General features: G+C 44.1%; 2 protein-coding genes across 12 annotated transcripts in view; one reads left to right on the top strand and one right to left on the bottom strand.

Moving 5' to 3' along the window:
* Positions 1-21,126, top strand: part of LOC130275304 (very-long-chain enoyl-CoA reductase-like) — a 61,592-nt gene extending 40,466 nt beyond the window's left edge. For 4 of the 7 annotated variants that reach the window (XM_056523126.1, XM_056523129.1, XM_056523128.1 and 1 more), the window contains 8 exons: positions 1,833-1,948; positions 4,229-4,334; positions 8,616-8,688; positions 8,775-8,818; positions 9,093-9,150; positions 11,464-11,552; positions 15,045-15,090; positions 17,266-18,539. In XM_056523126.1, coding sequence (XP_056379101.1) covers positions 1,833-1,948; positions 4,229-4,334; positions 8,616-8,688; positions 8,775-8,818; positions 9,093-9,150; positions 11,464-11,552; positions 15,045-15,090; positions 17,266-17,393 — 660 coding nt within the window. In that variant the 3' untranslated portion in view covers positions 17,394-18,539. Of the gene's footprint in view, positions 1-1,832; positions 1,949-4,228; positions 4,335-8,615; positions 8,689-8,774; positions 8,819-9,092; positions 9,151-11,463; positions 11,553-15,044; positions 15,091-17,265; positions 18,540-21,084 lie in introns of those variants that run through there. The other 3 variants (XM_056523125.1, XM_056523131.1, XR_008844725.1) reach the window with 2 other exon arrangements.
* Positions 21,127-24,276: 3,150 nt separating this feature from the next.
* ABCA4 (ATP binding cassette subfamily A member 4) overlaps positions 24,277-27,664 on the bottom strand; it is a 319,079-nt gene continuing 315,691 nt past the window's right edge. For all 5 annotated transcript variants that reach the window (XM_056523119.1, XM_056523115.1, XM_056523117.1 and 2 more), the window contains one exon: positions 24,277-24,979. In XM_056523119.1, coding sequence (XP_056379094.1) covers positions 24,860-24,979 — 120 coding nt within the window. In that variant the 3' untranslated portion in view covers positions 24,277-24,859. The remainder of the gene's footprint in view (positions 24,980-27,664) is intronic.

Genomic DNA, 27,664 nt, shown 5'->3' with positions numbered 1-27,664 from the left:
TAGTCAGGAGAGGAGAGAGAGGGGCTGGAGACTGAGCCGTCAGGAGAGGGGAGAGAGGGGCTGGAGACTGAGCTGTCAGGAGAGGACAGAGATGGACTAGAGATTGAGCTGTCAGGAGAGGAGAGAGAGGGGCTGGAGACCAAGTAGTCAGGAGAGGAGAGAGAGGGGCTGGAGACTGAGCTGTCAGGAGAGGGGAGAGAGGGGCTGGAGACTGAACTGTCAGGAGAGGAGAGAGAGGGGCTGGAGACTGAGCTGTCAGGAGAGGGGCTGGAGACTGATCTGTCAGGAGAGGAGAGAGAGGGGCGGGAAACTGATCTGTCCGGAGAGGAGAGAGAGGGGCTGGAGACTGAGCTGTCAGGAGAGGAGAGAGAGGGGCTGGAGACTGAGCTGTCAGGTGAGGAGAGAGAGGGGCTGGAGACTGAGCTGTCAGGAGAGGAGAGAGAGGGGCTGGAGACTGAGCTTTCAGGAGAGGAGAGAGAGGGGCTGGAGACTGAGCTGTCAGGGGAGGAGAGAGAGGGGCTGGAGACTGAGCTGTCAGGAGAGGAGAGAGAGGGGCTGGAGACCAAGTAGTCAGGAGAGAAGAGAGAGGGGCTTGAGACTGAGCTGTCAGGAGAGGAGAGAGAGGGGCTGGAGACCAAGTAGTCAGGAGAGGAGAGAGAGGGGTTGGAGACTGAGCTGTCAGGAGAGGAGAGAGAGGGGCTGGAGACTGAGCTGTCAGGAGAGGAGAGAGGGGAGCTGGAGACTGAGCTGTCAGGAGAGGAGAGGGGGGCTGGAGACTGATCTGTCAGGAGAGGAGAGAGAGGGGCTGGAGACTGAGCTGTCAGGAGAGGAGAGAGAGGGGCTGGAGACTGAGCTGTCAGGAGAGGAGAGAGGGGTTGGAGACTGAGCTGTCAGGAGAGGAGAGAGGGGAGCTGGAGACTGAGCTGTCAGGAGAGGAGAGAGGGGCTGGAGACTGAGCTGTCAGGAGAGGAGAGAGGGGCTGGAGACTGAGCTGTCAGGAGAGGAGAGAGAGGGGCTGGAGACTGAGCTGTCAGGAGAGGAGAGAGAGGGGCTGGAGACTGAGCTGTCAGGAGAGGAGAGAGAGGGGCTGGAGACTGAGCTGTCAGGAGAGGAGAGAGAAGGGCTGGAGACTGATCTGTCAGGAGAGGAGAGAGAGGGGCTGGAGACTGAGCTGTCAGGAGAGGAGAGAGGGGTTGGAGACTGAGCTGTCAGGAGAGGAGAGAGGGGAGCTGGAGACTGAGCTGTCAGGAGAGGAGAGAGGGGCTGGAGACTGAGCTGTCAGGAGAGGAGAGAGAGGGGCTGGAGACTGAGCTGTCAGGAGAGGAGAGAGAGGGGCTGGAGACTGAGCTGTCAGGAGAGGAGAGAGAGGGGCTGGAGACTGAGCTGTCAGGAGAGGAGAGAGAGGGGCTGGAGACCAAGTAGTCAGGCCGCTTCTCTGACAGATTTCCCTCTGAAGGTAACAGTGCCGCCTGCACTCTATATAAGAACATTAATCTGCAGAGGAGAATCGGAGACATTTTTTGTTTTTTAAGACCTGTGGGAAAATTTTATTTTAAATCAAGAATAAAAAATGACCGTGTTCAATTTCATATGTAGATGTCTTCTCCTGACATTTCCTGTAAGTCTCTGCACATACAACATTTACCACATTCTGGTGGTTTATCTGGGGGCGCAGTGAGGGGCTTCGGGACCACACAATGTTCCTCTGACTGCGGAGCCGCCAGGATTTGGGACGGTTCAGACTATTATTCTGGCAATGATAATATTTTGTATTTATGAAGAACTCGACTCGTGACCGACGCCGGTAATCTTCTCCTTCTTCTTCTCCTCAGGTTTTTCTTACAGAATACGCAGGGCCACTTTTCGTATACTTTCTGTTCTACTTCCGGATGCCTTTTTTCTATGGATTAGCCAAGGCCTTCACCTCCAGCCCACACTCTGTAGTACAGTAAGTGAATGTTGCATCTGATGTATGTTCTGATGGACGTTCTGATGGATGTTCTGATGGACGTTCTGATGGATGTTCTGATGGATTTTCTGATGGATGTTCTGATGGATGTTCTGATGGATGTTCTGATGGATGTTCTGATGGACGTTCTGATGGATGTTCTGATGGACGTTCTGATGGATGTTCTGATGAATGTTCTGATGGATGTTCTGATGGATTTTCTGATGGATGTTCTGATGGATTTTCTGATGGATGTTCTGATGGATGTTCTGATGGATGTTCTGATGGATGTTCTGATGGATTTTCTGATGGAGGTTCTGATGGACGTTCTGATGGACGTTCTGATGGACGTTCTGATGGACGTTCCGATGGATGTTCCGATGGATGTTCCGATGGATGTTCCGATGGATGTTCCGATGGATGTTCTGATGAACGTTCTGATGGACGTTCCGATGGATGTTCCGATGGATGTTCCGATGGATGTTCCGATGGACGTTCTGATGGACGTTCTGATGGATGTTCTGAGGAATGTTCTGAGGAATGTTCTGATTTATGTTCTGATGGATGTTCTGATGGACGTGTTGATGGACATTGTGATTTGTGATTGATGGATGTTCTGATGGATGTTCTGATCTATGTTCTGATGGACGTGTTGATGGACGTTCTGATGGATGTTCTGATGGATGTTCTGATGGACGTTCTGATAGACGTTCTGATGGATGTTCTGATGGACGTGATGGATGTTCTGATGGACGTTCTGATGGACGTTCTGATTTATGTTCTGATGGATGTTCTGATGGACGTGTTGATGGACGTTCTGATGGACGTTGTGATTTGTGATTGATGGACGTTCTGATGGATGTTCTGATGGACGTGTTGATGGACGTTCTGATGGATGTTCTGATGGACGTGTTGATGGATGTTCTGATGGATGTTCTGATGGACGTGTTGATGGATGTTCTGATGGATGTTCTGATGGATGTTCTGATGGACGTTCTGATGGATGTTCTGATGGACGTGTTGATGGATGTTCTGATGGACGTGTTGATGGATGTTCTGATGGACGTGTTGATGGATGTTCTGATGGACGTGTTGATGGATGTTCTGATGGATGTTCTGATGGATGTTCTGATGGACGTTCTGATGGATGTTCTGATGGACGTTCTGATGAATGTTCTGATGGACGTTCTGATGAATGTTCTGATGGACGTTCTGATGAATGTTCTGATGGACGTTCTGATGAATGTTCTGATGGACGTTCTGATGAATGTTCTGATGGACGTTCTGATGAATGTTCTGATGGACGTTCTGATGAATGTTCTGATGGACGTTCTGATGAATGTTCTGATGGACGTTCTGATGAATGTTCTGATGGACGTTCTGATGGACGTTCTAATGGACGTTCTGATGGACGTGTTGATGGATGTTCTGATGGACGTGTTGATGGATGTTCTGATGGACGTGTTGATGGATGTTCTGATGGACGTGTTGATGGATGTTCTGATGGACGTGTTGATGGATGTTCTGATGGATGTTCTGATGGATGTTCTGATGGATGTTCTGATGGACGTTCTGATCGACATTCTGATGGACGTGTTGATGGATGTTCTGATGGATGTTCTGATGGATGTTCTGATGGATGTTCTGATGGATGTTCTGATGGATGTTCTGATGGACGTTCTGATGGACGTTCTGATGGACGTTCTGATGGACGTTCTGATGGACGTGTTGATGGATGTTCTGATGGACGTGTTGATGGATGTTCTGATGGACGTGTTGATGGATGTTCTGATGGACGTGTTGATGGATGTTCTGATGGATGTTCTGATGGATGTTCTGATGGATGTTCTGATGGACGTTCTGATGGACGTTCTGATGGACATTCTGATGAATGTTCTGATGGATGTTCTGATCGATGTTCTGATGGATGTGTTGATGGATGTTCTGATGGATGTGTTGATGGATGTTCTGATGGACGTGTTGATGGATCTTCTGATGGACGTGTTGATGGACGTTCTGATGGATGTTCTGATGAATGTTCTGATGGATGTTATGATGGACGTGTTGATGGATGTTCTGATTGACGTTCTGATGGACGTGTTGATGGATGTTCTGATGGACGTGTTGATGGATGTTCTGATGGACGTGTTGATGGATGTTCTGATGGACGTTCTGATGGACGTGTTGATGGATGTTCTGATGGATGTGTTGATGGATGTTCTGATAAATGTTCCCCTCTTACACAGCTTTCACCTGCTGCCATCCGGTTTTTCCTTACAGCTTGGCTTGCTGCTGTCATTCATTCCACTATATCAAAAGATTAATTGAAACAATATTTGTCCATCGATTTTCCCATGGGACAATGCCGCTGAAGAGTATAATAAAGGTGAGGTAGACTCTGCAGCCATTCCTGTGTATACCTCTTCTGTATATGTATCTGTGATGTATAAAGGGGGTAGATCTGTTTCCTATGGGGCCATGCCTACTATAAGTCCCTTAAAGGGTACCTTTCATCAAAAAAAAACTTTTGATATATTATAGATAAATATATGCAGAATAACTTTCCAATAGCATATTATTAAAAAATATGAACTTTGAAAAATGACCACTAGGGGTCTCCCTACCAGTCCTGGCCGCAAGACTTTTTTTTTTTTTTATAGATTTCAGACTCATGCTGGAGTCCTAAATCTCAGACTGCAGCCGGGAAACAGACAAGCTCAGCACTGCTCCCTGCCTGTCAATCAGACAGGCAGGAGCCAGCACTCTGCTCATAGCACAGCAGGGCATACTCCTGACTCTGCCTTACTGCAGGCCCTCATTCATTTTACTATCTGAGCTCCGATCTTTCTTCTCTCTGTACATGCAGTTGTAAATAGAGAGGAGAAGATTCAGAGCTGCCGGCTGCTGCGTTCACAGCCTCTATACTGGGCCACGCCCCCTTCCTCCCTCACACTAGGACAGCTGAATGAGCAGCCAAGAAGACAATAAATCAGGTAGAAAGAGGAGTTTTGAATGAAGAGGAACACAGGGAAAGTGAGAGTCAGGGACAGATGGGGGGGGGGGGGATCAGGGAGCGTTTAGATCATGATAGGTACTCTTTAAATATAAATTGATCAAATTGTCCCATTGCAAAGACCACTAGTGATCTGCTGGACACCCTGGGACCATCTGACGGTGCTTAGTTTTCCTGCTTTGAGTTCTTCATTCTGTAATGATTCCTACTGTCTAACCCGCAACCGAGAATTCCAAACATGTCTGCAGAATAAATCCTTCCTTGTACAGTTCTGTGAAGACTCAGCCACTTTTCGGGATCCTTCATATTTAGAACAGAAGAATGAAAGTTGATTAAACTAATGCGTTTATTTTTTATTTTTTGTGTGTGTGAACTATGAAAAATCTACTTTAAAGGGGTACTCCGGTGGGAAACAAATTTTTTTTAAATCATCTGGTGCTCCACAGGAAGTTGTGTAGTTCTTATCAGTCTGACCACAGTGCTCTCTGCTGACCCCTCTGTCTATATGAGGAACTGTCCGGAGCAGGAGAGGTTTGCTATGGGGATTTGCTTGTACTTTGGACAGTTCCTGACATGGACAGAGGTGTCAGCAGGGAGCACTGTCATCAGACTGGAAAAAACGACACAACTTCCCGTGGAGCATACAGCAGCTGATAAGTACTGGAAGGATTAAGATTTTTAAATAGAAATAATTTACAAATCTGTAGAACTTTCTGGCACAAATCGATTAAAAAAAAATTTGTTTCCCACTGGAGTACCCCTTTAAAGGCAGGGTCACACAGGGTGCATCCGCAACGTATTTCACGTTGCAGATGCACCTGCGGCAGTCACAGAGAGATTGCAGAGCGAGTTCCCGGCTACCGCCAGGAGCTCGCTCTGCAATCCCTCTGTGACTGCTGTCGGCGCATCCACAGCATGAAATGCACTGCGGATGCACCCTGTGTGACCCTGCCCTTAAAGATCTTTAGCTTAGACAGTCAAATGCAGAGAAATCCTGCGAATGGTTGTAAATCTCTTGCAGCGGATATATACTCCAGTTTTTTTTCCTTTTCTTCTCTTTATTCCTGATTCATCTGATAATACACTGCTCCAAAAAATAAAGGGAACACTAAATAACACATCGTAGATCTGAATGAACTAATCGTACGAAATCCTTTCCTCTTTACATAGTTGAATGCGCTGACACAAAAATTATCAATGGAAATCATCAACCCCTGGAGGTCTGGATATGGAGTCACCCTCAAAATCACAGTGGAAAACCCCACTACAGGCTGATCCAACTTTATGTAATGTCCTTAATACAAGTCCCAATGAGGCTCAGTAGTGTGTGGCCTCCACGTGCCCGTATGACCTCCCTACAATGCCTGGGCATGCTCCTGATGAGGTGGAGGATGGTCTCCTGAGGGATGTCCTCCCGGACCTGGACTAAAGCATCCGCCAACTCCTGGACAGTCTGTGGTGGATGGAGCAAGACGTCCCAGATGTGCTCAATCGGATTCAGGGGAACGGGAGGCCAGTCCATAGCATCAATGCAGGAACTGCTGACACACTCCAGCCACATGAGGTCTAGCATTGTCTTGTATTAGGAGGAACCCAGGGCCAACCGCACCAGCACATGGTCTCACAAGGGGTCTGAGGATCTCATCTCGGTACCTAATGGCAGTCAGGCTACCTCTGGCAAGCACATGGAGGGCTGTGCGGCCCCCAAAGAAATGCCACCCCACACCATTACTGACCCACCGCCAAACCGGTCATGCTGGAGGATGTTGCAGGCAGCAGAACGTTCTCCACGGCGTCTCCAAACTCTGTCACATCTGTCACATGTGCTCAATGTGAACCTGCTTTCATCTGTGAAGAGCACACGGCACCAGTGGTGAATTTGCCAATCTTGGAGTTCTCTGGTAAATGCCAATCGTCCTGCACGGTGTTGGGCTGTAAGCACAACCCCCACCTGTGGACGTCGGGCCCTCATACCCCCCTCATGGAGTCTGTTTCTGACTGTTTGAGTGGACACATGCATATTTGTGTCCTGCTGAAGGTCATTTTGCAGGGCTCTGGCAGTGCTCCTCCTGTTCCTCCTTGCACATAGGAGGAGGTAGTGGTCCTGCTGCTGGGTTGTTGCCCTCCTACGGCCTCCTCCACGTCTCCTGATGTACTAACCTGTCTCCTGGTAGCGCCTCCATGCTCTGGACACTACGCTGACAGACACAGTAAACCTTCTTGCCACAGCTCGCATTGATGTGCCATCCTGAATGAGCTGCACTACCTGAGCCACTTGTGTGGGTTGTAGACTCCGTCTCATGCTACCACTAGAGTGAAAGCACCGCCAGCATTCAAAAGTGACCAAAACATCAGACAGGAAGCATAGGAACTGAGAAGTGGTCTGTGGTCACCACCTGCAGAACCACTCCTTTATTGGGGGTGTCTTGCTAATTGCCTATAATTTCCACCTGTTGTCTGTTCTATGTGAAATTGATTGTCAATCAGTGTTCTTCCTGAGTGGACAGTGGGATCTCACACAAGTGTCAGTGACTTGTGTTACATTGTGTTATTAGTGTTACCTTTATTTTTTTGAGCAGTGTAGAAGACAATGCAATGATTTTTAGCACAAGAATTCATTTGAACTTCCCTTTACGATGTTAAAGGGGTATTCCGGTTTCAGAAAACTGTATGTAAATGAGACTATCATCCCAAGATATACAACTTACTGAAATAGTGTTATCACAAATTTTACTGGCTTCAGCATGTTTTTGTGTGATTCCCCCCTGACAGAAAGTTGTGTAGTCACTCTTATTGTCAGTGTGGTGTTGTCTCAGCAGCTCCCTGACTCCTCCTGGCAGGAAATTGTGTAGTCCCCGCATTGTCAGTGTGTTATTCTCTCAGCAGTTCCCACAACTCCTCCCTCTCTCCTGACAGAAAGTTGTGTAGTCCTCTCATTGTAAGTGTGTTATTGTCTCAGCAAGTCCCTGACTCCCCCTGTCAGGAAGTTGTGTTGTCCTTTTATTATCAGTGTGATGTTGTTTAAGAAGCTCCCCATCTCCTCTCAGGAGGCGTGCCTGGATCTTGTCTCTGAAGTTTAGCCCTGCCTTCTAAATGATGTCATCACTTCTGACCAACCCATACAGCCACATCTCCATCTCCCTGTCATATGCGCACACACACACACACACACACACAAACACACACACATATATTTATAGCTTTATTGGGACACTTAAGAAAAATGAGGTGTGGTTACAGCGTGATAAGCAGTGCTACAGGCAGAGGAGCAGACAGGGAATGAATACAGCAGGTATTGTAGCGTAAACCTTCCGATAGTCTTCTATAAAATGAGATGTTCTGCAACAGCTCTGGGCAGGGAACTGGTCAAAGTGATGTGGGATGAGAGTAGGCTGTGTAGGAGGACTTATTGTAGAACTGAGGGAAAGCAATGCATTCTGGGAATTGTAGTCCTAAGCAACTGTTTAAACAGGAAGTACAAGACCAAGACTCTAAAGCAAATGGATTTTAAGCAGTTTCAGAACCAGGGCGGTCAGGTGAGCAATGATTTATGATTCTGCAGCATTTTTATCTCTATTTTACCCCTTTAAAATGTTTGTTTTTCTGTTTTCCTAAGGATCTTAGAGTAACATGTGGGATATTTTTGTTTTACAGAATTGTTTCTACTACTGGGGGTTTGCGGCGTGGCTGGCATACTACATCAACCACCCTCTGTACACGCCACCATGTAAGTCGGAGTCTCACATTGTGTCTTGTATGAATCTCCGCCATCTGTAAGATCCATCACTGTTTCTTTCAAATGTCTTTTTACAGCTTACGGAAAAAAGCAGATAAGTTTATCCATGATCATGTTTCTGGTGGGTGTTTTTTATTTTGACTATTAAATATTCTGATTTCTTTTTTTTGTGAGTGTCCATATAAAATCATATCCTATTATATTGCAGTTTTTACATTGGCCACTAAGTGGCAGCACAACATATATCAGCACAGACTGTTGCTTTACGTCCTGCTGTAAAACAATGTATAATTAATTACAGATTTTAAAAACATAGTAGCATTTTTTTTATATCTCCTCCTCTTTTGGGGCTTTTAAATAGTCTATTTTTATGTTTTTTATTTATTTTTTTACAGATATGTGAAACTGGTAATTTTTCCATTCATGTAGCACTGAATAACCTGAGAATAGAAGGTAATGTCTTTTTATGTTATTTATTTTATTTCTTTAGTCTGTCTGACCGCTAACATATGAACGTGAAATTGTACTGCAAGTCATGAGACTTTTTGGTCGCTTTTTGATAACACTGGTTGCCGCAAAAAATCAGCAGCATATCCACAGAGGTTTCCGCACCAAAACTTTGTGCAGATTTGGTGCAGATTTCCTGCTGTATATTGAGCAGGGACTCCTATTCATCCCTGGACTCCCTGCTCCTGTATGGTATTGAGCGGTGATGTGTACAGTAGAGGAGCAGGGACTCATATTCATCCCTGGACTTCCTGCTCCTGTATAGTAGTGAGCGATGATGTGTACAGTACAGGAGCAGGGACTCCTATTCATCCCTGGTCTCCCTGCTCCTGTATGTTTGTGAGCAGTGATGTGTACAGTAAAGGAGCAGGGACTCCTATTCATCCCTGGACTCCCTGCTCCTGTATGGTAGTGAGCGGTGATGTGTACAGTAGAGGAGCAGGGACTCCTATTCATCCCTGGACTCCCTGCTCCTGTATAGTAGTGAGCGGTGATATGTACAGTACAGGAGCAGGGATGCCTATTCATCTCCGGACTCCATGCTCCTGTATGGTAGTGAGCGGTGATGTGTACAGAAGAGGAGCAGGGACTCCTATTCATCCGTGGACTCCCTGCTCCTGTATAGTAGTGAGCAGGGATGTGTACAGTACAGGAGCAGGGACTCCTATTCATCCCTGGACTCCCTGCTCCTGTATAGTAGTGAGCGGTGATGTGTACAGTACAGGAGCAGGGACTCCTATTTGTCCCTGGACTCCCTGCTCCTGTATGGTAGTGAACGGAGATGTGTACAGTAGAGGAGCAGGGACTCCTATTCATCCCTGGACTCCCTGCTCCTGTATAGTAGTGAGCGGTGATGTGTAGAGTACTGGAGCAGGGACTCCTATTCATCCCTGGACTCCCTGCTCCTGTATGGTAGTGAGCGGAGATGTGTACAGTAGAGGAGCAGGGACTCCTATTCATCCCTGTACTCCCTGCTCCTGTATAGTAATGAGTGGTGATGTGTAGAGTCCTGGAGCAGGGACTCCTATTCATCCCTGGACTTCCTGCCCCTGTATAGTAGTGAGCGGTGATGTGTACAGTAGAGGAGCAGGGACTCCTATTCATCCTTGGACTTCCTGCTCCTGTATAGTAGTGAGCGTTGATGTGTACAGTAGAGGAGCAGGGACTCCTATTCATCCTTGGACTTCCTGCTCCTGTATGGTTGTGAGCGGTGATGTGTAGAATACTGGAGTAGGGACTCCTATTCATCCCTGGACTCCCTGCTCCTGTATAGTAGTGAGCGGGGATGTGTAGAGTCCTGGAGCAGGGACGCCTATTCATCCCTGGATTCCCTGCTCCTGTATAGTAGTGAGCGATGATGTGTACAGTAGAGGAGCAGGGACTCCTATTCATCCTTGGATTCCCTGCTCTTGTATAGTAGTGAGCGGTGATGTGTACAGTAGAGGAGCAGGGACTCCTATTCATCCTTGGACTTCCTGCTCCTGTGTAGTAGTGAGCGGTGATGTGTACAGTAGAGGAGCAGGGACTCCTATTCATCTTTGGACTTCCTGCTCCTCTATAGTAGTGAGCGATGATGTGTAGAGTACTGGAGCAGGGACTCCTATTCGTCCCTGTACTCCCTGCTCCTGTATAGTAGTGAGCGATGATGTGTAGAGTCCTGTAGCAGGGACTCCTATTCATCCTTGGACTTCCTGCTCCTGTATAGTAGTGAGCGGTGATGTGTGCAGTACAGGAGCAGGGACTCCTATTTGTCCCTGGACTTCCTGCTCCTGTATAGTAGTGAGCGGTGATGTGTACAGTAGAGGAGCAGGGACTCCTATTCGTCCCTGTACTCCCTGCTCCTGTATAGTAGTGAGCGATGATGTGTGCAGTACAGGAGCAGGGACTCCTATTTGTCCCAGGACTTCCTGCTCCTGTATAGTAGTGAGCGGTGATGTGTACAGTAGAGGAGCAGGGACTCCTATTAATCCTTGGACTCCCTGCTCCTGTATAGTAGTGAGTGGTGATGTGTACAGTACTGAAGCAAGGCCAACATGACAAGTGGGGCTATGGGGGGGGGGTATTGATCTGTTAATCGTTCTTGTCTGTTTTCGCGTTGCGTTGAGCAGGCATGCTCTGGATCTGAATGTCCGCACCATGTCCTCAAATCTGTAGGAGAAAAATCTGGAACATAGTGAATAGTGTTTTTGTCAACCCCCCTTCACTAGTACTGTGCTGCCAATAACTAAGACTAACCGAACACCTTTCTGACTCCTCCAGGCTCCAGGTCGCGGCGTTATCCCTTCCCAACACGAAATCCTTTCACATGGTTGTTCTTCTTCGTGTCCTGTCCTAATTATACCTATGAGGTGGGTAGGGGCGGCTCCTCCATCCCAGATTAAATGAAAGTCATTATTTGATTACAATTCATGTCGGCGGTAATGGACGTCCTGGCAGAAGCTTCTGTACAATCCGTGACGTTCTCCTGCTAACATATATACCAAGGAGAAAGAGGATACTTATCATAGTGCCGTACACTCAGCTTCTATAATAAGGCTATGTTCACATGGAAGGGAAAAATATTACATAAGGGGACCCTGTCAGAGTAAAAATGATGTCCGAGTTGTGTTTGCCAAGTTATAGAGCAGGAGGAGCTGAGCAGATTATATATACAATACAATACAATCTGCAGGTATCGTGTTATAGAGCAGGAGGAGCTGAGCAGATGATATATACAATACAGTACAATCTGCAGGTAACATGTTATAGAGCAGGAGGAGCTGAGCAGATGATATATACAATACAGTACAATCTGCAGGTATCATGTTATAGAGCAGGAGGAGCTGAGCAGATGATATATACAATACAGTACAATCTGCAGGTATCATGTTATAGAGCAGGAGGAGCTGAGCAGGTGATATATACAATACAGTACAATCTGCAGGTAACATGTTATAGAGCAGGAGGAGCTGAGCAGATGATATATACAATACAGTACAATCTGCAGGTATCATGTTATAGAGCAGGAGGAGCTGAGCAGATGATATATACAATACAGTACAATCTGCAGGTATCATGTTATAGAGCAGGAGGAGCTGAGCAGATAATATATACAATACAGTACAATCTGCAGGTATCATGTTATAGAGCAGGAGGAGCTGAGCAGGTGATATATACAATACAGTACAATCTGCAGGTATTATGTTATAGAGCAGGAGGAGCTGAGCAGATGATATATATACAATACAGTACAATCTGCAGGTATCATGTTATAGAGCAGGAGGAGCTGAGCAGATGATATATACAATACAGTACAATCTGCAGGTAACATGTTATAGAGCAGGAGGAGCTGAGCAGATCATATATACAATACAGTACAATCTACAGGAAACATTTTATAGAGCAGAAGGAGCTGAGCAGATGATATATACAATACAGTACAATCTGCAGGTAACATGTTATAGAGCAGGAGGAGCTGAGCAGATGATATATACAATACAGTACGATCTGCAGGTAACATGTTATAGAGCAGGAAGAGCTGAGCAGATGATATATACAATACAGTACAATCTGCAGATATCATGTTATAGAGCAGGACGAGCTGAGCAGAGGATATATACAATACAGTACAATCTGCAGATATCATGTTATAGAGCAGGAGGAGCTGAGCAGATCATATATACAATACAGTACAATCTGCAGGTATAATGTTATAGAGCAGGAGGAGCTGAGCAGATGATATATACAATACAGTACAATCTGCAGGTATCATGTTATAGAGCAGGAGGAGCTGAGCAGATGATATATACAATACAGTACAATCTGCAGGTATCATGTTATAGAGCAGGAGGAGCTGAGCAGATGATATATACAATACAGTACAATCTGCAGGAATCATGTTATAGAGCAGGAGGAGCTGTGCAGATGACATATACAATACAGTACTATCTGCAGGTATCATGTTATAGAGCAGGAGGAGCTGAGCAGATGATATATACAATACAGTACAATCTGCAGGTATCATGTTATAGAGCAGGAGGAGCTGAGCAGATGATATATACAATACAGTACAATCTGCAGGTATCATGTTATAGAGCAGGAGGAGCTGAGCAGATGATATATACAATACAGTATAATCTGCAGGTATCATGTTATATAGCAGGAGGAGCTGAGCAGATGATATATACAAAACATCACAATCTGCAGGTGATATATACATACAGGTGATACAGTATAATCTGCTCAGCTCCTCCTGCTCTATAACATGTTACCTGCAGATTGTACTGTATTATATATATCATCTGCTCAGCTCCTCCTGCTCTATAACATGATACCTGCAGATTGTACTGTATTATATATTTATAATCTGCTCAGCTCCTCCTGCTCTATAATATGATACCTGCAGATTGTAGTGTATTGTATATATCATCTGCTCAGCTCCTCCTGCTCTATAACATAACTGCAGATTGTGCTGTATTGTATATATTATCTGCTCAGCTCCTCCTGCCCTATAACATGTTACCTGCAGATTGTACTGTATTGTATATATCATCTGCTCAGCTCCTCCTGCTCTATAACATGATACCTGCAGATTGTACTGTATTGTATATATATAATCTGCTCAGCTCCTCCTGCTCTATGACATGATACCTGCATATTGTACTGTATTGTATATATCATCTGCTCAGCTCCTCCTGCTCTATAACATGATACCTGCAGATTGTACTGTATTGTATATATCATCTGCTCAGCCCCTCCTTTCTATAACATGATACATGCAGATTGTACTGTATTGTATATATTATCTGCTCAGCTCCTCCTGCTCTATAACATGTTACCTGCAGATTGTACTGTATTGTATATATTATCTGCTCAGCTCCTCCTGCTCTATAACATGATACCTGCAGATTGTACTGTATTGTATATATCATCTGCTCAGCTCCTCCTGCTCTATAACATGATTCCTGCAGATTATACTGTATTGTATATATTATCTGCTCAGCTCATCCTGCTCTATAACATGATACCTGCAGATTGTGCTGTATTGTATATATTATCTGCTCAGCTCCTCCTGCCCTATAACATGTTACCTGCAGATTGTACTGTATTGTATATATCATCTGCTCAGCTCCTCCTGCTCTATAACATGTTACCTGCAGATTGTACTGTATTGTATATATCATCTGCTCAGCTCCTCCTGCTCTTTAACATGATACCTGCAGATTATACTGTATTGTATGTATAATCTGCTCAGCTCCTCCTGCTCTATAACATGTTACCTGCAGATTGTACTGTATTGTATATATCATCTGCTCAGCTCCTCCTGCTCTATAACATGTTACCTGCAGATTGTACTGTATTGTATATATCATCTATTCAGCTCCTCGTGCTCTATAACATGATACCTGCAGATTGTACTGTATTGTATATATCATCTGCTCAGCTCCTCCAGGTCTATAACATGCTACCTGCAGATTGTAGTGTTTTGTATATATCATCTGCTCAGCTCCTCCTGCTCTATAACATGATACCTGCAGATTGTAGTGTATTGTATATATCATCTGCTCAGCTCCTCCTGCTCTATAACATGATACCTGCAGATTGTACTGTATTGTATATATATCATCTGCTCAGCTCCTCCTGCTCTATAACATGATACCTGCAGATTGTACTGTATTGTATATATCATCTGCTCAGCTCCTCCAGGTCTATAACATGTTACCTGCAGATTGTAGTGTATTGTGTGTATATATATATATAGTTTTTTTATGTGACATATGCTCTCCTTTCACCGAGGGATGTAGTATATACTTATATTGTACAGTCTATTGTGTATATTTTACAAATATCTTCTTTTCTAGGTTGGGAGCTGGATCAGTTTTACAGTGATGACCCAATGTGCTCCAGGTAAATAATTTCACTCTTATTCAAACTGCACTCCTGGTCAGCGGAGGAGTATAGTAAGGGCACATGCCTGAGGTGGCAGTAAGAATGGGGGGGCTCTTCATTAGGTACCATGTTGTTTTCATGTTTTCACTTAAAGAGGCACTGTCATTGTTAAAAACTTTTCATATATTGCAGGACTCATTATAATATGACATTTCACAATAAACACCTGTTAAAATTTTTTTACATTTTCACTTGAAATTCAAGCTCAAAATAGCCACCACTAGGGGTCACCTGTCTTTTAGCCAGAAAGACTAGTCTAGATTTTACAGCATACTGGATACCGTCCGTAAAGCATACCGGTATCCAGTATAGGAGATTTCTATTTTGTATGCAAAACTACAGCGCTGCTGAGACCCCCACATTCTCTCTGCTCCAGTCTCAGAAAAAGCTGGGTTTCCGGGAGTGGAGATGTGATTCCATGGCACGCCCTCTCGTGACACCACACCCCCTCCATTTATGTCTATAGGAGGGGGCACGTCTCCATTCCTGGAAACCCAGCTTTTTCTGAGACTGGAGAAGCAGCCAGGTACAGAGTGGCAGGTGCTGCACGGAAAACGCGGAGAGTCCCGGCGGCGGTCCAACGTGATCAGACATCTTATCCCCTCTCCTATGATGTATTATTGTATTAGTGATTTGCAGTATATAGCTGTAGACCTGCACTCACTGCGCTGCTCATATATATAGATTCAGTTGTTCTCCGCAGTTATTGTTTGTGTGTTTAGAGGAGAACATGTCATGAAGGATTCCGGTCTGGTTCTTATACCCGGGGCCCATCCAGAGCTTCATGTGTATTTAGACCTGGTGCAAGATAATTTACCACCCTAAGTGAAAGCTAATTTTGTCACCCCTTGACCCCGCCCATTGGCTCCTCCCGATGTATGGAGGCACGTGTTGGCTGGATCTGACCTTAGTGATCGCCTCCATCTTTCTCGGAGGTGGCGCTGTGCTCCCCCAGCACGCTGCAAAATGCTGAATAATATAGTATGGGTGGGGGTAGCTTGGCAAGGTTTTGCTTGATGGGCAGGTGCCTCGAATGCTGGCTAACTTTATTGCAGCATGTAGAACGGCGCCCCCAAGAGGGCGCTCTAGGCAGCTGCCTGTTTTGCCTATAGGCAGAGCTGGCCCTGTGCGTAATTCACTCCCTGTGCGTAGTTCGCTCCGGGTCTGATTACCGCCGACCACAGGGCCGGCGGCGTGTGACGTCACGCCTCCGCCCCCGTGTGACCTCACGCTCCGCCCCTCAATGCAATTCTATGGGAGGGGGTCCTGATTACAAACGGGGTGCCGCGTGCAAGATCACGGGGGTCCCCAGTGGCGGGACTCCCGTGATCAGGCATCTTATCCCCTATCCTTTGGATAGGGGATAAGATCTCTAAGCATCGGAGAACCCCTTTTAGTGAGTGTTCATATACATATGCGCCTGTCTGTAGTTAGTGTTTATATATATGTGTATGTAGTGAGTGTTTATATATGTGTGTGTAGTGAGTGTTTATATATATATGTGTATGTAGTGAGTGTTTATATATGTGTGTGTATTGAGTGTTTATATATATATATATATATATATATATGTGTGTGTGTAGTGAGTGTTTATATATGTGTGTGTAGTGAGTGTTTATGTGTGTATGTAGTGAGTGTTTATATATATGTGTGTATAGTGAGTGTTTATATATATATATATATATATATATGTGTGTATGTAGTGAGTGTTTATATATGTGTGTGTAGTGAGTGTTTATATATGTGTGTGTAGTGAGTGTTTATATATGTGTGTGTAGTGAGTGTTTATATATATGTGTGTATAGTGAGTGTTTATATATATATATATATGTGTGTGTAGTGAGTGTTTATATATATGTGTATGTAGTGAGTGTTTATATATGTGTATCTGTCTGTATGAGGTGTGTATATACATGTATATAGTGAGTTCCTACTTCTGTGCCCTTAGCCCAATCAAAAATTACAATTTGATCAGAATAAGTATGACATTATATAAATGAGTTTTGTGACATTGTGTCTGATATTGCCCGACCCCGTAGACCGCGAAGCCTTCTCAGTCTCTGCGCGGATTGTATAACGTGTGTGAACGCGGCCCCGGCCCTCACTATCCACCTGTCTCTGTTTTTCTTGCAGTCGGACTTTTTACATTCATCGGTTTTATTCAGATGACGATTTGGGCAAAAGAAAAACATCATCGATATATCAGGGAGTTCAAGGACTATCCGCGCTTCCGGGCGTCTATCGTCCCCTTTCTACTCTGAAGTCACAAAAACCAGAACAATTCAATGATTTTGTTGTAACATTTGATACTGGATCCTGGTGTAATATAAGGGTATGCTCACCGCGCCGTTAGTTACGTTTTTTATATATTTTTTTTTACGGCTTTTTCTGCGGATTTAAGACAATGTAACATCCATTATTGTATTATACTGTAGTGTTATTACCGCGACATTACGCTCATACCATATGGGCCATCGCGGTCATACCCACAATGGTACCCCGCCATCTCACCGTACACATCTCCCAGACATCAGCAATAAGGTTTTATACCTCAAAAAAGAAAATCTGTGTGTGTTAAAGGGTTAATATGCTGAGCAGATTGATACGGGGGATATTAAAAGTCTTTACGTAATGTATCTTGAATGGGCTTTCTAAACATTGGCGTGCTCAGCCCCGCTCCTGATTATTGTTTACATACATGGGACCGGTGGGGGTCCCAGCAGTCGGCCCTTCACCAATCAGCTACTTATCCCCTATCCCAGTTTCCCTCCCGGTTGGGAAACAATCAGTCCTCCAGGTTTATTTGTGTGGGGTCTGGATATGACGCTGAGCACGTGCACTCAACTTCTTTGCTGTGGGTTGCAATATACCACAATACTTTGCCTCCACATAAAATCTGCACATGGAGGAACAATATGAGCTTATACTGTACAACAGTGTTTCCCTCCCAGGTGCCTTTGGTCATTGCAAAACTACAACAATGCCCGGAGTTGTAGTTTTGCAACAGCCAGGGTGCCCCTGCATGGGAAACACTGCCCTATTCTATAGATTGGGGATAACCATTAATTGTACGATAAACTTTATAACCGCACCCACAAATGCTGTATACAGCAAATACCATTCAGCCGTATACTGAAATTTGCATATATTTGTCATGTGGAATGATGTCCGATCCAGCTAAAAAAATGATGTCGACAAAATAGTAGTCCAGGGGGCGGTGACACTGTGATTGACAGCTGTTTCTGCACAGGAAATGCTATCAGTCAATGAAATAGCTGTCAATCAAAGTGTGACTGTCCACTGGACTACTGAGTAGGACCGCCCACTGGACTCCTTAGCCCATAATGAGCAGAGATATAAATAAATAAATGACAATATATATATATATATATATATATATATATATATATATATATACACACACACAGTGAATATAAAACGTCTACACAGCCTTATAGAATGCCAGGTTCTTGTGATGATAAAGAATAATACAAAGATAAATCCGGTCAGAAACGTTTCCCCCATTAATGTGACCTATAACGTGAACAATTCAATTGCAAAACAAACAAAAAAATAAAAAAATAAGCCCCTATAACCTGGTTGCATAAGTCTGCACACCCTCACACTAATACTTTGTTGAGGCGCCTTTTCACGTTATTCCAGCGATCAGTCTTTTTGGGAAGGAGTCTATTATGGGGGTAAATCCTGACATGATAATATTCGCCCGCTCTTCCTCGCTTCAGATCTGACAGATTGTGAGGACATCCCCTGGGCACCATCCTCTTCAGATCACCCCACCGATGGTCCATAAGACTAAGGTCTGGGCTCCGGCTGGGCCATTCCATAATGTTCATCTTCTTCGGGTGAAGCTTTTGTGGATTTGGGTCCGCACCCTGGGTCGTTGTCGGGCTGGAAGGTGAACGTCCCCTTCATCTTCATCGTTCCTAATATACATCTGAAGATTTTGTGCCAAAAATTCCTGGTATTTGGTACAGTTCATAAATCCCTCCACCCTGACTAAGACCCCAGTTCCATTGGAAGATAAACAGCCCCAAGATATATCACTGCCCCCATCATTCTTCACTGTAGGGGGGGGGGTGATCTCCGGGTGAGGTGCAGTGTTGTACCATAAAGTGACCATAAAGTTCCACCTTGGTTCCATCAGACTAGAACACATTTTCCCATTTGCTCTTTTGGGGGACTTGATGTTTGTTTTTGTAAACTTCAGCTGGGCTCGGATGTTTTTCTTTGTAAGAAAAGGCTTCCATCATTTCCCATTACCACATAGCCCATTCATATGAAGAATGCGGGAGATTATTGTCACATGTAGTGCACAGCCAGTACTTGCCAGAAATTCCTGCAGTTCCTTCAATGCTTTTTTTTTTTTTTTTTTCTAGTCTGGTAATGTTCCTGTTGTGCAAGATTTTCTCTACCTGATGATGATGTCCTTAAAGGGGTTCTCCACCATAAGGGGATTTTAGTATGTACCTGCCAGGCAGTAATAGACATGCTTAGGAAGGATCTGTGCTTGTCTTGGGCCTAAATGGCTATGTTGTGAGATTACCATAATACTGTGGCTATCTTTTTGTGAACTGGGTATTTCCTGTTGGAGTTTGTTCTCTCAAACTACACATCCCATAGTTCCTCGTTTGTAAGTGTGAGGTCACTTTCCTCCCTCCCACACATCAGCCCCCCCACCCATTGAAACACAAATAAGCTGCATTCAATTGAAAAGACCAGTGTTTTCTAACCAGGGGGCCTACAGCTTTTGCAAAAATAAAAAATAAAAAAAACAATTAGTTGCAGAATGATCTTCCTCCCATCCAGCGGTCGCTTCACCCATTGAAGTAGGACAGGCTCCCTCTGATCACCTGACCAGTGATGTAATGTCTATGGCCGCACTGCAACCTGGGAAAACCTGAGACCTGAGTAACTTTGTATGCTGTTAACAATAAATATTGGGGCATAAATAATTTCGAAATAACAGGAGTCTGAATGTGATTGGATGATTTTGAATGCAGCCCCATCCCTGTTTATAAGAGGGTGTGCAGACTTATGCAACCAGGTTATAGAGTGTGTATTTTTTGTACTCTAATTGTTTGCATTATGGTCACGTTAAATGGGGAAAAAGTTCTGACCGGACTTATCTTTGTATCATTCTTTTACATGACCAGAACCTGGTGTGTAGACTTCTATAAGGTGTGTAGACTTCTATAAGGTGTGTAGACTTCTATAAGGTGTGTAGACTTTTTATTTCCGCTGTATGTGTATTTGTGGATTCAGTTTAAATTGTCATTTATATCTCTGTTCATTCTGGGCTTCAGAGTCCAGAGGGCGGTCCTACTCAGTGACTGACAGCCTTTCCTGTGCAGAAATAGCTGTCAATCACTGTGTGACCGCCCACTGGACTATTGATTTTGTCAACATGGCTCAGTTCCCCTTTAATGGGCAAATATATGCAAATTTTTGTATACGGCTGGATGGTGTGCGTTGGGTCCCTGTATACAAAATTATATTAGTAGGTGCGTTTATAAAGTTTATCCCACAATTAATGGTTAACCCCAATCTATAGGATAGAGCAGTGTTTCCCAAGCAGTGTGCCTCCAGCTGTTGCAAAACTACAAGCAGTGTGCCTCCAGCTGTTGCAAAACTTTTGCAACAGCAGAAGGCACCCTGGTTGGGAAAAACTGGCTTATAGTATGAACTCATATGGTTCCTCCATGTGCAGATCTTATGGGTTTGCACAAAATATTGTGGTGTATTACAAAACACACCAAAAAAGTTGAGTGCACGTGCTCAGCATCATAGCCAGATCCCATGCCTGCCATTGAATAAGCCTCTTTACAGCCGTGCCCGTTACCTGATACACTGCACTCACTACAGGGGTCTATAACACCAACATTACTTTGTTGTTTTGTGTTATTAAAGTTACATTTTTTGTTTTATTTTCAGAATTTTCAACTAATTTCTCTGCACCCACCCCCCCCCCCCCCCTCCCAAAAATAAAAATAAATAAATAATATCAAAATTTCAGTCAAATAAACCCCAGACATAATAAAATGGCAAAGATGTTGCAAGAACAATCGGCGAGGTCAGGAATACTTTGTGCCCGGTGATGTAGAAGGAAGATTAGAGGACACCTAGAACCGACACATCGCTGGCGCGTAGGCGCAAAAAGCTTTACCGAATTTATAGGTCGTGGACATGAGAAGCCAAAGCTTATTGTACCTAAAACTCCAACAAAAGCCATAAAACTGACTATTAACCCATCGCTGTAATGTGCTGCGGATTCTACCGGCGATGGGAAAAGCCAAGAACTGTTTAATTCTGTACGAGGAGGAATAAAGATTTTTAACAGACGTTTTTATGGCGGAATTATTTTCATTGGATACAAAGCGTCCGCTCCAGAGGTTATAGAAATTGTTAAAAATGCATAAAAAAAAAAAAGCACATCACAGAGACTGTATCAAAAAATGCAATACAAACACAAATGTAAAACAAACATGTATTAGAAAAAAAAGGGCATCCCACCTACCCACACGGAACGCATCCAGTAATGTAATGTAAAAAGTCACAGTAATCCAAACGCAGGCGAAACACGGGGCATACATAGCATTAGGACCAGCAAAAATGCATAAACATGGTAGAAACATGTCTGGGGCCAGCAAAAACAACAAACTGCCCCACAATACCCAAAACCTGCCATGTATGACCTTACGCAATGTGCATGTACCCTAATGCGTGTTTTTCTCTGAGCTTCGTCAGGGATGTACCCTGATGAAGCTCAGTAGGAACAAAATGTGCGTTGATTGGATTAATGTCAGCTCCAGTTACTTTTTCTTCCTTCTATCCGAGGGTTGCGCATGCTTTCTGTGTGGTTGGGGGGCCGTTATTTTTTCATACGTTTGTCTTCAATAAAGTTTTGCATTTTTTGATCCGGTGTCTAAGCTCGTGTCTATTTTTTCGATGTACAGAATTTATGGTAAATTCATTTGTTTCCTGTTTTTGGTGACAAACTTATCGTGTTCTTTAACTTCCTACGTTAATACCAGATCTGTGTGAGGAATAAAGTGTGAAGATACCGGGGGTCCGGACTCGAATCATCTTCTGTATGATAATGACAAAGGGTTAATCTAAAGAGAAATTCCGGGATCATAAATTTGTATTTAATGAATCATCCCAGGACATATAACTACTAAAAGTGAGAAATCCCAAATTGGCTGACTTCAGTATGTTTTGGGTGATTCACCCCTGACAGGAAGTTGTGTAGTCCTCTCATTGTCAGTGTGGTGTTGTCTCAACAGCTCCCTGACTCCTTCTCTCCTGACAGAAAGTTTTGTAGCCCTTTTATTGTTAGTGTGGTGTTGTCTCGGCAGCACCTCTCTCCTGACAGGAAGTTGTATAGTCCTCTCATTGTCTGTGTGGTGTTGTCTCGGCAGCCTCTACCGACAGGAAATTGTGTAGTCCTCTCATTGTCAGTGTGGCGTTGTCTCAACAGCTCCCTGATTCCTCCTCTTCTCCTGACAGAAAGTTTTGTAGTCCTTTTATTGTTAGTGTGGTGTTGTTTTAACAGCACCTCTCTCCTGATAGGAAGTTGTGTAGTCCTCTCATTATCAGTGTGGTGTTGTCTCGGCAGCCTCTCACGACGAGTAGTTATGTAGTTGTCTCATTGACTGTATGGTGTTGTTTCAGCATCTCCCTGGCTCCTCCCTCTCTCTGACAAGAAGTTGTGTAGACTTCTCATTGTCTGTGTGGTGTTGTCTCAACAGCTTTTGGATCTTCCTTATTGCCTGAGACAACGCATCATCCTATGTGGTCTGAGGAGCTGTGGCATCACCACGTTTACAGCTACATCATCATCTCCCTGCCATATACACTTATATATCTCTATTGGAGCATTTAGAGAAGAATGATGTGTGTGATGAAGAGCTGGGGGGAAAGAAGTGGATTCTGGGAATTGTAGTACTGAGCAACCAGTCAAACAGGAAGTAGTGAAGGAGTACACAGTAGGGGAAACGATTACATACCCCACATTAAACCTGCCCGGGCATGATGGGAGTTGCAGTTTTGCAGCAGCTGGAGAGCACAGGTTGGGGAACACATCCAGTACAGTATAATCATTCTACAGAACGAGCGCCCAGAACATTGTGCCTGACCGCCATGTCTGTGCAGAGGAAATGTATCAGGAAAACAGGGATGTCTCATTGTTCCAGTGGATGGTCCTCTGCCCCGCACCGGTGGGGGGGGGGGGTCGTCCTCATCCTCGTGTTCTCCTTGGTTTCTTACACGGATCATGTCGACCCCCCAGGATATTTAGGACATAATTACACACAATTCTCTTATTATCAATTCCCCAAATCTAATAATCACCTGATACATTATACAAATCCGATATTCTGTGTCCCCACGAACGTTCATAAAACCCTTCCGGTCGTCTTCTGCTTCCTTACATTTATAGTCGTCTTCATTGTCTTAAAGGGGTACTCCGCTGGAAAACCATTTTTTTTTTAATCAACTGGTGCCACAAAGTTATACAGGTTTGTAAATTACTTCTATATAAAAATCTTAACCCTTCCAGTACTTATCAGCTGCTGTATGCTCCACAGGAAGTTGTGTAGTTCTTTCCAGTCTGACCACAGTGCTCTCTGCTGACCCCCCATGTCAGGAACTGTCCAGAGCAGGAGCAAATCCCCAAAGCAAACCTCTCCTGCTCTGGACAGTTCCTGATATGGACAGAGGTGTCAGCAGAGAGCACTGTGGTCAGACTGGAAAGAACTACACAACTTTCTCTGGAGCATACAGCAGCTGATAAGTACTGGAAGGACTAAGATTTTTAAATAGAAGACATTTACAGATCTGTATAACTTTCTGGCAACAGTTGTTTAAAAAAAATGAATTTTCCACCAGAGTACCCCTTTAAGCCATAAATGATGGATACAGGCGGAAACCAATGGACGCCACTGACTTATAAAGGCAGATCCAATGCAACTTGATGCAGTCCTCATGGAGCTTCTGCAGCAGATCGGAACGTATTTGCACATATCAGGACTATATCGCGTGTAACATACATCTGCCCATTATTAAAGATCTGAGTTTGATTATAATTGCGCATTTACATGAGGATAAACCAAAGACGGACGATTCAATAGACTAAACTTTATTTGTTAATAAGCAAATGAAAAAGGACAAAGCGTTTCTATCAATCTCGGTTTCCTTGTTATAAGTCAGTAAACACCAAGCATTTATCATAGTCTATAGTCCCAGTAAACTGGAGCGCTGAGAGATCCCATTACTTGTTGGCATTTATCGTAGTCATCTCCTAGAGCTGGGGGAGCGTTTCAGTGTAGCAGGTGACGAGGATTTTCCGAGTGACAAAGCTTTCTGATGTATCACAAGATGGATGAGATGATGCAGAAGAGAGTTGGCGGCCATTTTTTTGCCATTGGACCCTAATAGAAGCTACAGTACCAATGGTCACGGCGCGGCACCGTCTACGTGCTTGGTCCGGCACCTAGCAGCCGCCCCCTACAACACTGACCAATGAGCCGAAGTGACCACCGAGAAGGGATACGGGATGCACCATGGCCAGGATGCTGGGTTCGCTGTTCTAAGACTTTGCGGAGTGGGCGACCGGTTCCTTCCCTGCTTGTAGACACCATCTTCATCGCACCGTACAGGAGGGCCCCGTCACCTTCTTGTCTCCTGATGCCGAAGGCAGGCTGGATCTTTAAGAAGCCTTTGTGGGTGGAGCTGGTGCAACTTTGACGTCCCGTGTGGCTCCAGCAGCTCGCGGATGTAGGCGGATATCCTCATCTTCCGTCTGCTGTTTAGCGAAGTTTACAAATACCTGTAGGGGGAGAAGCCAAGGTTACGACAGTTCTGCACCATAGGACGGACATCCCGAATTTACAGACACGTTATGGATGACGGAGGAGAGGAGAAACACAATAAGGGGGTGTAGTCTCCAAACTGCGGCCATTTGGGTGTTTATCAGCTTCCTGACCGCTTCCAGTGTTTATCAGCTTCCCGACCGCCTCCAGTGTTTATCAGCTTCCCGACCGCCTCCAGTGGCAACAAGCTGCCTCCATGTTGCAAAAGTACAACCCCCAGCAAGACCGGACAGCCGTTGGCTGTCCGGGCTTGCTGGGGGTTGTACTTTTAAAACATTTGGAAGTCCACAGGAAACCGCTTGTTGCCACTGGAGGCGGTTGGGAAGCCGATAAACACCCAAATGGGTTGTGTAAACAGTGTAGCACCATTAGTTTGGCTGTTTCCATAACCTTGAAGTTACTTGCAGTATTATTCTGTTTGTGCAACTCCCATTAAAGGGGGTATTCCAGAGGAAAACTTTTTTTTAATTTTTTTTATATCAACTTGCTCCAGAAAGTTAAACAGATTTGTAAATTACTTCTATTAAAAAATCTTAATCCTTTCAATAGTTATCAGCTGCTGAAGTTGAGTTGTTGTTTTCTGTCTGGCAACAGTGCTCTCTGCTGACAACTCTGCTTGTCTCGGGAACTGCACAGAGTTTGCTATGGGAATTTGCTTCTAAACTGGGCGGTTCCCAAGACAGGTGTCATCAGAGAGCACTTAGAGAGAAAAGAGCAACTCAACTTCAGCAGCTCATAAGTACTGAAAGGATAAAAAAAAAATAGAAGTAATTTACAAATCTGTTTAACTTTCTGGAGCCAGTTGATGTATATAAAAAAGTTTTTTCCTGGAATACCCCTTTAATGTCACCAGAAAATACGCAAACTGTTAAATAGACGGCTTGGCTTCCTGATTACCTCCAGTGGCTGTAACAAGGTCAAAGGGGTCAAGGGATCCTTAATGGAATAGTACCCACATTTATCTGATATTTATGGAACATCATGTAAATATGCAATAAATTCCTAATGATAACAGCCTGTTACATTGTACATCATGTTATAAAGCAGGAGGAGCTTCTTTATAGTATCTTTATATATATACAATACAGTATAGCAACTGTATTGTATATATCCTCTGCTCAGCTCCTCCTGCTCTATAACATGATACCTGCAGATTGTACTGTATTGTATATATATCATCTGCTCAGCTCCTCCTGCTCTATAACCTTATACCTGCAGATTGTACTGTATTGTATATATCATCTGTTCAGCTCCTCCTGCTCTATAACATGATACCTGCAGATTGTACTGTATTGTATATATATCATCTGCTCAGCTCCTCCTGCTCTATAACCTTATACCTGCAGATTGTACTGTATTGTATATATCATCTGTTCAGCTCCTCCTGCTCTATAACATGATACCTGCAGATTGTACTGTATTGTATATATCATCTGCTCAGCTCCTCCTGCTCTATAACATGATACCTGCAGATTGTTCTGTATTGTATATATATCATCTGCTCAGCTCCTCCTGCTCTATAACATGATACCTGCAGATTGTACTGTATTGTATATATAATCTGCTCAGCTCCTCCTGCTCTATAACATGTTTCCTGCAGATTGTACGGTATTATATATATCATCTGCTCAGCTCCTCCTGCTCTATAACATGTTACCTGCAGATTGTACTGTATTGTATATATAATCTGCTCAGCTCCTCCTGCTCTATAACATGTTATCTGCAGATTGTACTATATTGTATATATCATCTGTTCAGCTCCTCCTGCTCTATAACATGATACCTGCAGATTGTACTGTATTGTATATATAATCTGCTCAGCTCCTCCTGCTCTATAACATGTTATCTGCAGATTGTACTATATTGTATATATCATCTGCTCAGCTCCTCCTGCTCTATAACATGTTACCTGCAGATTGTACTGTATTGTATATATATTATCTGCTCAGCTCCTCCTGCTCTATAACATGATACCTGCAGATTGTACTGTATTGTATATATATCATCTGCTCAGCTCCTCCTGCTCTATAACATGATACCTGCAGATTGTACTGTATTGTATATATCATCTGCTCAGCTCCTCCTGCTCTATAACATGATACCTGCAGATTGTACTGTATTGTATATATCATCTGCTCAGCTCCTCCTGCTCTATAACATGATACCTGCAGATTGTACTGTATTGTATATATCATCTGCTCAGCTCCTCCTGCTCTATAACATGTTACCTGCAGATTGTACTGTATTGTATATATCATCTGCTCAGCTCCTCCTGCTCTATAACCTTATACCTGCAGATTGTACTGTATTGTATATATCATCTGCTCAGCTCCTCCTATTCTATAACATGTTACCTGCAGATTGTTCTTTATTGTATATATCATCTGCTCAGCTTCTCCTGCTCTATAACATGGTACCTGCAGATTGTACTGTATTGTATATATCATCTGCACAGCTCCTCCTGCTCTATAACATGATACCTGCAGATTGTACTGTATTGTATATATATCATCTGCTCAGCTCCTCCTGCTCTATAACATGTTACCTGCAGATTGTTCTGTATTGTATATATCATCTGCTCAGCTCCTCCTGCTCTATAACATGATACCTGCAGATTGTACTGTATTGTATATATCATCTGC

Source organism: Hyla sarda, chromosome 6, assembly GCF_029499605.1.
Source record: "Hyla sarda isolate aHylSar1 chromosome 6, aHylSar1.hap1, whole genome shotgun sequence".
Classification (NCBI taxonomy): Eukaryota; Metazoa; Chordata; class Amphibia; order Anura; family Hylidae; genus Hyla; species Hyla sarda.
Note: the sequence above shows the minus strand (reverse complement) of the source record. Positions and strands in the feature narration are given on the sequence as shown.